Genomic DNA, 13,419 nt, shown 5'->3' with positions numbered 1-13,419 from the left:
TTATCTTTGACTCCAACTTTGTGGGATCATGAATTTGGTGAGGAAGAATTGAGTGTCTCATGCAGATCTCTGACATCAAGACTCAAGTCGAACAGAGTATCTCATAAATAAATAAATCTGACTTGGACCCTAAAGGCTACAGCAATGTAACTTTGCAAAACATAAGGCTGAGAAACAGCTGTTAACCAGTTAACCAAATGTTTTGTTGTTGGGGAGCGGTCATTGATTTTATTCACCATCCTTATTTAGTGGCTTGAACACTATATATTTTTACTGGTCTAGAGCTGATAAGGTGCCAGTATGGAAATCACTGATATCCTTTGCTGAAAGACATAATGACAACTGGGATGTTTGGATACTAGGCATATGCCTGACCTCTCTTTGCACCTGACTATTAAAAATAAACTTTGAAAGTAATTGCGCTAGGGGATAAGAAGGGGGGAAAATGACATCCATATATTTTAGAATAAGAGTCACCTTATTGTCATGACCGCAATAAACATGCTAAGAGCCTCCATTCAATAATTTTACCACAGTAATATTAATGGAATTTTTATTTTTTTTTACTAATTAATTTGCTCCTCACAAACTGTAAACTAGTTGAGGCAAATGCTGTATATTTTGCCTGCTTGCTTGTGAGGTATTTTGAATGTGTCCTATAAAGATATTGCACCAAGTAAAAAATCACAGCTTTTTATAGTGCCCCTTTAAGTTGCAAAACAAGGACTAACAAAGAATGGAAAGTATAACAATGACTGTGCAACATGTCAATTCATATTGAGTCCCTGTCATATGAATAATTTATATCTTGAAAGTTTGATTTTCCTGCAATTGTCCATGACAAGGCATGAATATGAAGGCTGTATTGCATGTGGAACCTAGAATTGATTATCCTCAAGGGTACATGCTCACCTGATTGTTCAAAATCTTTGTGAAGCTGCCTCCACGTCTCTGTGATTCTCTCCAGACTCTCCTCCATGGCTTCAATATCCATATATGGACAGTTGCATTCTGGGAACTTGGCGTTACAGCTGCACCAGCAGTCGCTATCCTTGCAGAGAAACTCCCCTTCTCCGTTACAGGCGATGTAGCTTAGAGCCGCTTGCACAAAACCTTCTTTCAAGTAGTCTGGAAGTATCATTTGCAAACCTGGGAAACCAAATTTGGTTTAGTACAGTTTGAAAGTCATCCTATATTTTGTGAGTTTTCTCTGGGTTGATTCACAGTCAACAGTTGCTTATAGAAAATTGATGGTTGAATGTTCATTAGTGACTGTCTAATACTTAATCTATAAACATGTTCAGTCATCTCCACATACAGTATTACAGTGGAACCCAAAATGTCCAAAGCCCTTGCAGATGAACAAATTGACTTTCATTTTGAGGGACAATATGCCTCTTTAGTTGGCCATAACTTGAACAACTGCCATGCATACTAGCTCAATATGTCATGGGCGCGGTCATTCCCCTGCCTCGTATGCTGTGAGCAGCCTTCCCACCTGTGCCTCGTCTGCCCTAATTACATCATGAATTCATACCTTGTGTCTATTTCTGTCTGTTGCCAGTTCATTGTACCTTGTCGTCAAGTTCCAGCATTCCTAATTCAATATACTAAGCTTAGACCCTGCCTTGTTTTTCAACATTGCCTTTTGCCTCACAATTAGGATACTGTTGCCTTTTTGGACTGCCTGCCTGCGTACCAACCTTTGCCAGTAATTAAAATTATCTTCTCGAACTGTCACTTGTTTCTGGAATCATGCATTTGGGTTCTATCCTGTGTTCTGCCCTTGACAGAATGAACTGGCCATAACATGGGCACAGCAGACTCAGACCCGGTGTGTAAAGACTTTCAAACACAGGGACAACGTATCACAAAGCAGGATGAACAACTTGCTGTCCTCCGCCTTCATCCAAAGGGACGACCAGATCACCAGAAGACCAGGCCACCAAGATGAGACAAGTGACCTCACAGTTTGATGTCCTTATCAAAATGATTCAGAAGAAGGAAGTCACTGGCACAGCACCCGATACCGCCACTGTACCAACATTTCCTCGTGAATCATTCACCATGCCCCAACCTGCCACCTCCACTGCTGTCTGCCACCTCCGCTGCTGTCTGCCAGAGCTTTCTCGTCCAGAGAAATTCTCGAAAAACTCTGGGAATATCAAGCTGTTCATTTTGTAGTGGAAACTCCACTTTGAACTGCAGGCAGCTGCCTTTCCCATGACATCAATGCCGGCTGAGAAGGATGGTGCTTCTACTGTGTGCACTGGGGTCATTGCATGGGCAACTGTAATATTAAAGCTGTGGGTGCCCCTAACAAAGGCATAGTGATAAGCCTGAATTTTATTAAGAAAGTTCCTTCCCATGCTTTTCCTCAAGTTACACTTTGTGGTTTATTTTTATGTGGCTTTTTTCCTTCTTCTTGATCCCTTGTGAGTCCTGATGGTACACCAAAGCTCAATTTAAAAAGTATAGAAGGAGCTATGTATGCATCCCATTTTATTTATTTTGTTGTTTTCACTTTTTGTGGTCAAACTGTGAAAAAAATAAAAGAAGAAACATAACACACCGACAGTGCCGCAGCCCGCCAGCTATCAGATCCGCTGGGCTGTGCTGGTCTACGAAATTACCAAGACTGGTCTCACCTGCTCCTGGTGTACAGTTGTGCTACCTGCCATGGAGGGTTTTCACCAGTTATGAAAATAGATCAGAGAACTGATTGTGTTCAACTTTGGAGGCTCTGTACTGATGTTACTGTACATTGTAGTTGGTACAGCTTTCCTTTGCTTGTATATTTTTCCTGTGAGTGCATGTGTGTTGTGATGCAAACGCAAAACACTCAGCACAGAGAAATATGAATTTCCTCTATGTGATGAAAATTAATAATGAAAAAATTAACATTATAAATGTGAACAAACAAAACTAACCTTGCAGCTGGACCTTGTTTTCAGGGCTCTGAACCAGTACTGAGCTAACAGAGTCAAGGTTGTCATAGTTACTGCATCCAAGGGGGCCAGTGCGTGTTTCGGTCACCTGGGAAACAAGAAAAATAGAAGACCTCACTATAAAATTTAGCTCGGCTTTCTCTTAACAATCAAGTCAATGTAACGATAGTGGTACTGGTTATATAAAGGATATATTGAGGAGAGAAAAAAAACAAAATAACATTGGCGTTAGGCTTTTAAAACCATCTGCAGCACAAATCTTGAATTCACGTTATCCTTACTCCTTTCCAGAAACTACACATCAATGTCTTAAGACGGGTGTTAATTAAGGCCATGGGGATAATTTTTTTTTCTGAAAATGTTACTTTTGATATGAGGAACAAAAATTTTAACACCGTATGTTGTTTGAATAAAATAATAATATTTATCAGTTGTCCCTGTGAATGTACAGAAAAATATGGACATGGTAATTAACACTATGGTAATGTGTGTTAAAATCACACAGATTTTCGTTTTGTCTGATTGATAAAGTTTCATTGACCACAAAAAATTTTAGCACAACATCCTGTTTCACTTCATTTGCAAGGACATAGCTGAAGTGATTCTCATTTTTCTGTCTTTGTGGGTGGAGACAATATATTTTGTTCAGCCATTTGTCCTGATCATTCTTGTCATTTGCTAGTTGGTGTAATATGACAGATGGATGGGGTAAAACAACAAGAGTTAGTCGATCAGTAACAATAATGAATTTCCGGAAGACCTTTCAAACTCTAATGAGTTACAAGAATAAGAACACTGCATGGTGTTTGCTAATCAAATGTACGGTCCAATACATAGAAAAACATTCATGAGATAAAGAAAGGGGGGCTGGAAAGGTGTGGGGGAAATAATCTGACTGCAATTCTTCTCTAATAAAATTTCTATCACATCATAAATCCCCTGTCCCTTTCATGATGAATTTTATTGCTGACATCAATGTGAGAAAATGAGATACAGCACTGGCATTCAGAGTCTATGAATATTGAAAGCATATAAGGCATTATTTGATAAGCCTATCGATATAGCGTATGGAAAAAAACTGAGTGATGAGCAGAGCAATCAATTTCCGGTTTGCATCACAGCTGCTATTATATTAAAAATACTAAATATAACAAAATTGGCCCTCTGTATCTAAACACGTGGCTCTGTGGAGGTGAGAACACTGTGGGAAACTGTGGCATACTGTATTCTTATCAAAGTGCTATCGTGCTTGCAGTAGTCAGCACATTCATTTAAATAAAAGTGAACAGTGGAAGCAGTGCAACAAGACAGAGTGGAAAAATGCCCAAAAAAATAATTGTGAGAGCAAAATCTTATTTCGTTGAGATACTGACAAAATGACAAATTAAAAAACACGGGCAAAATAGCCCACTGAAGCAGATGTGATTTTCTTCATGTTAAATCTTCAAGCAATTAATCAAATTCCATTTTCACATTAACACACTTTTCATAGTATTTTTGTGATTCACTGAAGTGAATGTTAAATTTGCTTCAAGCACTTCAAGTGTGTTCAAGAGGTATGGATCCAGCTTAAATAGCACTTCAGTTATGTTTACTGGAGAAAAGGTCACACAATTCACTGATGATTACGAGCCAACATCTCAGATATATTGGACAAAGTTGTTCAAAATGTGTTTACTGATGCATATCTTTGTCTTATCATACAGAAATTTTAACTCTAACTGATAAAGTTCATATCTGTACCATTTTAATGTAAAGGTGTTTCAATGATCATGAACACAACGGGCAATTTTGTTTTGCAAAGTAACGATTTCTGACTACATCAAAGCTCCACAAACCAATGTCACTAATCTTGTCAGAAGTTTTATGCTCATTGTACAATGTTAGTTGAAGCCATCAAATGAATATTTGATTCTGACCAACCAAATTGCTTATGTGACATACACAAAAGGAAAGATTTTTTATTGATTGATTTGATAAATAATCCATTGGTATCAACATCATTTTCATTGCAGATTGAATAATTTTTTTATGACACTCTCATTACGTGTTAACGTTTTAGTTGGAACAACACAAACAAATATAGAACAGCAGTCTTTTGTGGACTACTTACATTCCTCTGAATGGTCCCTGCCACTCATTCTTGATTAAGACAAATCATGCCACCCGTTCGTTTAAAAAAACCCATGGAAGTAAATATGTGCCACCAGGATTTTAATTAAATATGCCACTGAAAATTGTATGTGGTAAAATTCACAGTGTTATTTCAAAGTGATCACATTTTCAATAGATGTATTACAGTTTAATTTTCCAGTGTTAACAAATTCGCCATATAAAAAAACTTCAACCTTTAAAATTCAAACGCAATATTTTCAGTCTCGTGAGATTCAACTGGCTACAATTCACTGTCTGAATTTCAACTAGCTACAATTCACTGTCTGAAGTTCACCGTCTAAATTCAGTGTTAAGAAGGTAGGGTTACTTCAGTTCAAAACCCAACACCCAGCCAATCCAGTTACGCTTTCTTATTATGTAATGTCACATGACTAAGAAATCGTAATTGGTTTGGCTGCGTGTTGGGTTCTGACGTGAAGTAACCCTGCCTTCTTAACACTCAATTTAGACGGTGAATTTCAGACAACGAATTGCAGCCAGTTAAATCTCACACTTAAAATATTGCATTTTAATTTTAAAGGTTGAATTTTTTTTATTTGACAAATTTGTGAATATTCAAAAGTTAAACTGAAATACAACTGTTGAAAATGTGATCACTTTGAAATAATAATGGGAATTTTACAACATAAAATTTTCCATGGCATTTTTAATTCAAATCCTTGTGGCGCATATTTACTTCCATGAACACACACACACACACACATACACATAGTATAAACAGTGGCTTCACAGTGACAAAAGAAAGCAAACATTTATGATGTTCCTGAACTTGATTCCTTTGTGTGCAGTATATTTTCTTTTAGATAAATATATCGTATTCCACTCGTGCAAAAATAGTGCTGGAAAATAAAGTTTAAATCTAACTTGTTTTGCCAAGACTAGTTCAGACAGCAATCTTCTAGTGTAAGAACTATTTGCTTGCATATGTTCACCATCATGGGATGATACAACTAAGAGTCTGTACACAAGATCATTGTATGAAAATACTTCACGCTGATTTTGAGTTTGTTTCATCGTGTTCATCACTGTGTGTCGAATGACAATCATGTCTAGTGTGAGTGGTAGGGCATCTCAAACAGTTGAGCCAAAGGAATTGTCAAATACTCACTCATTCATTCATTTTCCGAGCTTCTTATTTCTAGAGGGTCACGGGAGTGCTAAAGCCTATCCCAGCTATCAGGAGGCAGGAGGTGGGGTACACCCTGAACTGATTGCCAACCAATAGCAGAATTGTCAAAAATTACATTAAGAATTGACTTCACTATATAGTGGTACCGCTATTTATGAAATTAATCCGTTCCGGAAGACGTTTCATCCTGTGAATTTTTCGTAACAATAAGCGCATTTTACATTTAAATACCCTAATCCAGTAGTTCTTAACTAGCTACCAATCCCCACCAGTTTCAAATGCACATTCACTGAACCCTACTTTAGTACAAAATAAAATGTGATTTTTTTTTTTCAAATTGAAGACATACAGTATTTCTACTGGTGCTCAAAATGAACCATGCAGGACAAAACCAATATAGTCCATGAACTCACAGAAAATTACATACCTGCAAATTAGTGTGACTTCTGCTGTCGCCTTTGAGAGACTAGTTCGGATACGCGTGCCTTCACCTTTGTAAGTGCGCTACTCTCATGTAATTGTCACAGCAAAGTCTATTCCTTTTCTTTGTTTTTATGTCCGGCATTCTCGAAAATGATTGCTCGCAAAGATTTGTTGTAACAAATGGTATAAAAAACTCCATGACTGTCTTGACAATAACTGGATACTTTTCCATTTGCTGACACCAAAACGTTGAGAGTGTTGTTGTTCCGAAGAGTTGCTTTTGCACCTGGCTCTGCTGAATTTCAATGATTTCGTCGAGGTATTCATCATTGACTTCTGCTATCTCAACATCAAACGTGAGCACCTGTCACCTATGCTGGAGATGAGTTTCGTGGAGGAACGTATCCATCAAAAGACTTTGGAAGCTCATGTAAGTGCATGGCAATTGCTTGTTTCACTTCCATGGGTACAGAAATGTTACCAATTCGAGACACATCTTCGATTTTACTTACACAATTGTCAAGAAGGGGAATGTTTGCGAAGTTCTTGTTCTTTGTTCGTCGTTTTTATCAAAGTAGCTTTTTTTGAAAAGCCTTCAGGTTTTCTTCTGCTTCCATGATGTCGACTCCACCCCCTGCATTTGCTAATTAAGGTGATTAAGAGCTGCGAATATCAGCCATGTATGCTAAAATGAGAATGAACTCAGATTTTTGAAGCAATCTGCATGGCAATGTTGGTGCGCTTAAAAAAAACAAGGCTAATTCCACACACAAGGCAAAAATACTAATCGGGACCTGGATAACCACCGAACATTAGAATGGTACATAAGTACTTCGAACTGAGCATCCATTTCTTTACACAGCTCACTGAAGATTCAGTGCCTCAGAGCACTATGCCTCAGAGCACTATTTCAGATATAGTTCACACATTTCACTACAGATTTAAATACTTCTATCATTTTTTAGGGCAAGGCTTTTGCTGCCAATATTTATCTGTGTAGAATACAATGCGTAGCAATGGTGTATGGTGGATTGGCTTTTACTAGCGCACCAAAATCAGACTTTCTTCCCAGTATGACTGGACCTCCATCCGTACAAACTGCAGAAATCACATCTCACGAAAGATTATTGTCTCTGAAGAAAGAAGAAGAAGAAGAAAGAGAATGGTGAGTGACAAGCAAAAGGCATCCTGTGGGATGGAGAAGGAGGCAAACTTTGACAGCCAAAGAAAATATACGTTCAAATGTACGCACGCACACCAATTAATTCCACTAACGTTTCTTGGGGCCCAACGTGAAGAAAGATGAATAAACTTGCTAAAAAAAACAAATGAAAATTTTGTACATTTCCAATGTCAGAATGTGACAGCGTGTGACAGTGCTAGTGGGATCAGGTGAGAGTCGAGTGTCCAAGGGAAGCATCATGGGTAAAGAATGACGTCCCTCTGAGCCAATGGGATGCCAGGAATATGCTCTAGCGATAGCCAACGGGAGAACAGCTCTGTTGCGCCGCACAAACCAAGATACAGGGATGTTTATTTGGTGGATTTGGGGAATTCAGGGCCTATTTTTTTCCTTTCCTATCCTGAATTTCCTAAGGACAATATTTTTCTGACAAAATGTTTTGTAACCTGAATTTTTTGTTACTACTGACGTTCATAAGTAGAGGTACTACTGTATAGATTAATTCTTTCATTTTCCATACTACTTATCTGGACCCTAACCCAGCTATCTTAGGCCAAGACGCAGGGGACACCCAGAAGTGGTTACCAACCAATCTCACGAGATACACTGCCATTAAAAAGTACTGGTGCCCCCCTCAAAATCTTCTATTTGTGCACAGTTTCCTATCTTGAATGTTTGACATCAACAAACGAAATTAACTAAACAAAGATGACCCAAGTAAACATAAAATTATGTTTTTGAAGGGTACTTTTATTTATTAAGGGAGAGAAAACATATTCAAAGCTACCTGGCCCAGCGTAAAACAAATAACATCCCACCTTGTTCAATCATGAATTGGACTCTGGATAATGAAATTTAATGGTTCATTTTCACTGATCACACCCATACCACATCACCTCAAGATATCTTCAATCAAGAAATCTCTTAAAACAGCCTGTCTGACAAAATGAAGTCTGCCAAAAGATCTCAAAAGGAAAAAGGTAACAACGCCATTTCGACGGCACGTGATTCCAATGAACCACAGTGAGATGGAGAAAATATATATAGGTCATGTATGTCATGCAAGCAAACCAATCCATTCCAAGAAGAGCATGCTAGGATCCAAGATTCCTACAATCATTCTTCAGCCATAAATATAACAGTAATATGCTTTTACTGCAAAATGAGTTTCAATTTCACATTTGCATGCTGACAGCAGGGCAGGTGCTGTGGTTTGTCTCTTTCCTTCCCTCCTCAACTTGTTTGATTTCAAATCATACAGAGAGTGCTTAGAGGGATCCGTTCTGCTACTGTGTGGGTCACTGCCCCATGGAAATGATACACAGACTGGGGGAATTATTCTTCTTCGACTCGATTCTAAAAGTGTTGGAGGTGAATCTCCCTCTCGCACTCTTTACACTTCTTGGCTGTCAGTTACAGCAGATGGCTGCCTTTAGAGCATGAAAAAACACTCCCCGCCGCTTCCACTCTGAAGCTACAAAAATGAACACAGTATATGCCTTTGCGCTTCAGACGTGTCCTCCAAGCAAGCAGGAAGAAATAGCCTTCCTTTGCCAGAGACAGCTCTGACATTCTACGGAAAGGCTAATTCAGGTTCCACTACAACAGCCACATATCATACGCTGAATGTAGCTGCGTTTCAAGGAATAAAAAGACAGAAGTAAGGGGCAGCCTCTCCTCTGTCACCATAATTGCTCTGTGGTACCTGAAGGTGACAACCAGTGGCAGCAACCTGTCACAAGCACTGTTTCACAAGATTCATTTATCGTCTCCTCACCATTTGTGCTCATCAGTGTTTCCTGCTGGTTTAATGTGCTGCTGGAGATTAAATCTTATTATGAGAACACTGAAAAAAAGCATCATCTCCTTGCTGTCTTTCTTTTTACAAGCACGAACAAATGAATTGTTAAGATGAAACATTGCAAGACATATAGAACATCCTCAATGCAGAAAGTGTGCTTTGATTTCACTCTAAAAAGGGTTTATATGACACATTTCCCTGGGTACTTTCCATAACTCTCTGAATGGAAGGACCATGACTGTGATCTTAGATTACATACTTGCAGTCAAAGCCAGACATTTTAACATTCAAAAAACATAGTAGTGTCTAGCACATGGTGGAGTATCCTACTGGATCTATTCTCCTTGATATCTCTTACATGTTGCGTGAAGATTAGTTACTAAGTCAACATCAGGTTATTACATAGATAAATGACTTGGGTTCCATTAAAAAAAAAAAAACTATTTTGCTAATGTTCATTACAGAGGGACAAATGCTCTAAATGTTTGCATAAACACTGTTCAAAATGCAACTCTTTAAATATATTCTGATAATCACAGTCTTGAGAGAAGAAATGTCATGAATCCAGTAACAGAAAAGATTGGATGTAAATATGATCCAAAGGATTAGATAATTTTAATATTTTGTCATTATAATAGATGTAAATTTTCAAATGATACAGAAGAGAAGAATAGTGATGGAATGTTGCTTCACAATTAATGTTCTCGCTTTAAGGAACATAGAGACAGAAATTAAATAATTCATATCACAGCTTTTTGTGTCTCAAGAAGTATGTGCTTCTAACAAAAAAGTTTTTTCTTTTTTTTTGTTTTACCTTGATGGCAGTGGAGGCAATCTGGATGTGATGCAGCTTGCGCAGAGTGCTCTCCCTGTCAATGAAGTAGGAGGCGGCCAGCTGGTGCAAAGCTTCCAGAGTGACAGTCGATGAATTACTTGCGTAATCGCTCACCTCTCCTTTCTTACTGAGTTTTCTTTTGTCAACAAATATACTTAAGGCTTCTTCCCCTGCACAAAAAAAAACAATAAGAATTTGTAAAGTTGTTGTAATTTGTAAATAAATGTTCACGCCACTTATTTCCATTGACCTTCAAGATTTATTCTGGATGGTATAAACATCAAAGAATGATCTGAAAGTGATTTTTTTTTTTATTTCAGTCTTAATCTGTGGTGTCACATACATACATGTAAACAACAATACAGTCATTCCAAGGGAACTGGAACAGGGAGGCCAATTCATTTATATTTTCTTTAGACTGCTGCATGATGAAGAATGTCCTTGTCAGATTGGTTGCATCTTTCTTCATATTGACGGAAAAAAAAAGTGTTGTTGTACACACAAAAAAGGAATCTTGAATCTTTCAGTCTTGTCAACAATAATTTTTTATTATTTTGGCGATTTACAGAAATGTATCAGATTTGTGTGGGGGCAGTAGCTTGAGCAGGGACACCCAGACTTCCCTTTCCCCACCCATTTCATCGAGCTCTTCCAGAGGGATTCCAAGGTGTTGCGAGGCCAGCTGAGAGATGTAGTTTCTCTGGCGTGTCATGGGTTTTCCCGGGGTTTGCTTCCCATGAGACGTGCCCAGAACACTTCACCAGGGAGAAATCTGAATCAGATGCCCCACCCACCTCATAGGGCTCCTCTCAAGGCAGAAGAGAATCTGCTCTAGTCTTAACCCATCCCAGATGACCAAGCTTCTCATGTTACAGTATCTCGAAGGGAGAGACCAGACACCCTGCGGCGCAAATTCATTACGGCCGCTTGTACCCGGCATCTTTTTCCTTCAGTTATGACCTACAGCTCGTGACCATATGTGAGGGTAGAAACATAGATGGACTGGTAAATTGAGATCTTTACCTTTCAAAAATAGCTCCTTCTTTACCAAAACAGACCAATACAAAGTCGGCACCATTACAATCTGGTGCCTTGCTTTTGTTCATTAAGGTAGTTGCAAGCGAATATTGCTTGCGTTTATTATGGTATTTGTGTGTGCGCTTTGCTTGAGTTTATTACTGTTGTTACTGGTATTGTGACAACAAGCTCTGTGTATGTGTGCATTGTGTGTCTCCGTATGAATGAGACAGGACTGGGCAGCGGAGTATGAGAAGGGGAAAAAAAAACGCGATGGCGACCGGGGAAGAATGCCTTTACTGTTCACCCCACCCAGCTCAGCTGTGCAAGGAAGTGTTAACCCACAAGCAGGACGACCTAAGCATGGAGATGAGGGCTGTGTCTCCCGACCACGGTCACATTAGGTTAGCACGGTATTTTTTTCTTATTGAATGAAAATAGTTCAAGTTTCTCAGTCAGATGGTGATCTTTGGAGAAAATTGTTTTTCAATTTCACTCTCAAAATGCCGGGGAAAAATACAGTGTTAAAAGAAAATACCTGGATGAACACAGGACATTTTTACCAGAACGGGAGAGCTTTTTAGTTTTTTCTTTAGCGAGCCACTCTCTCCCTATAAAATAAATGCTCAATGATGGTACAATATTTTATTAATGCTCTTGATAACACACATAACAGTCTTAAATAAATAAACAATTTAACACTGTTTAACTTGAATGCTGTGCAGATTTTTTTTTTTTTGCATTAATATTTTTGCATAAAAAGTAGTGCAGTTTATCCACTACATTATATCCACTACATGACACATCCTTGGGCAAGCCTTAAAAAGAAGCATCTGACTCATCTTCGCTCTGAAAAAGATCCATAGTAGCTACCTTTGGTGCATTGCTGTGGAACTCATCATTGATAGCTTGGTCCAGTTCCAGTGCCTCTGCATTGCATCATGAACAGTGATCTCAGTATGTCATCCTCTGTGCAATCCATGGCATTTGTGAGGTAACTTTTTTCAAATCCTAAGTCTTTGTTCCCTTTATTCCTCATTGTCAGCGCTTTGAGGCACAGTGCTAATAGTGCACCCTCTTGCCCTCCATTTGGCTAAAATCTGTACCAGCTCTTCCTCCATCTCTGGGAACTGCTCAACTCTCCCACATCCCAAAACTCATCCATGTGCTTTTTGATGGTTTATTTTCTCCTTTGTCTTCCTCCACAATCTCACATTCGATTCAGCCACTTTGAACTGCCGCCCTGCTTTGCGTTTTATCACTTCTTCACTTGACTTTACATGACACTTTTCTTTTCAAAAGTGACTGCAACTTGCCCTTGTAGTTGACATTTTTTTGTCTTAGTTAAAGTTAAAACAAACTCACGTTTTCTGATGTTTGGTGCAGTAGTAGAAAATATGTTACACTAATGATCATAAAATGGTAAACTCCTCAGGAATCTCAGCTTGGCAGTGTACATTACCATAATACATATAAATGTGTAACATAAAACATCCATCCATCCATTTTCTGAGCCGCTTATCCTCATAAGGGTAGCGGGAGTGCTGGAGCCTATCTCAGCTGTCAACGGGCAGGATGCAGGGTACACCCTGAACTGTCAGCCTGCCAATCCGGCTACGGTTTCTTAATAAGTGATGTCACATGACTAAGAAACCGTAACTGCATTTGGCTGGGTGTTCAGTTCTGACCTGAGGTAACCCTGTCTGCTGGTACAGATGGTGAATTTTAGACAGCAAATTGTAGCCGATTGAATTTCAGACAGCAAATTTCACACAGCCAATTGTGGCCAGTTGAATTTCAGACAGCGAATTGTAGCCAGTTGAATTGTTCACATTGAAAAGTTACACTGAAATAGAACTATTGAAAATGTGATCGCTTTACATTTCAAATTCAAATACTGTTTTCTGT

At 38.7% G+C, this 13,419-nt stretch overlaps 1 protein-coding gene across 1 annotated transcript in view; it reads right to left on the bottom strand.

Moving 5' to 3' along the window:
* Positions 1-13,419, bottom strand: part of brinp3a.2 (bone morphogenetic protein/retinoic acid inducible neural-specific 3a, tandem duplicate 2) — an 80,063-nt gene that overhangs the window by 15,090 nt on the left and 51,554 nt on the right. The window contains exons 4-6 of the mRNA XM_061825688.1: positions 10,474-10,664; positions 2,931-3,036; positions 913-1,149 (exon numbers count right to left, since the gene is read on the bottom strand). Of these exons, the coding sequence (XP_061681672.1) occupies positions 913-1,149; positions 2,931-3,036; positions 10,474-10,664 (534 nt within the window). The remainder of the gene's footprint in view (positions 1-912; positions 1,150-2,930; positions 3,037-10,473; positions 10,665-13,419) is intronic.

Source organism: Syngnathoides biaculeatus, chromosome 7 (assembly GCF_019802595.1).
Source record: "Syngnathoides biaculeatus isolate LvHL_M chromosome 7, ASM1980259v1, whole genome shotgun sequence".
Lineage (NCBI taxonomy): Eukaryota > Metazoa > Chordata > Actinopteri > Syngnathiformes > Syngnathidae > Syngnathoides > Syngnathoides biaculeatus.
The sequence above is the reverse complement of the archived record's forward strand: the minus strand, read 5'-3'. Positions and strand labels throughout refer to the sequence as shown.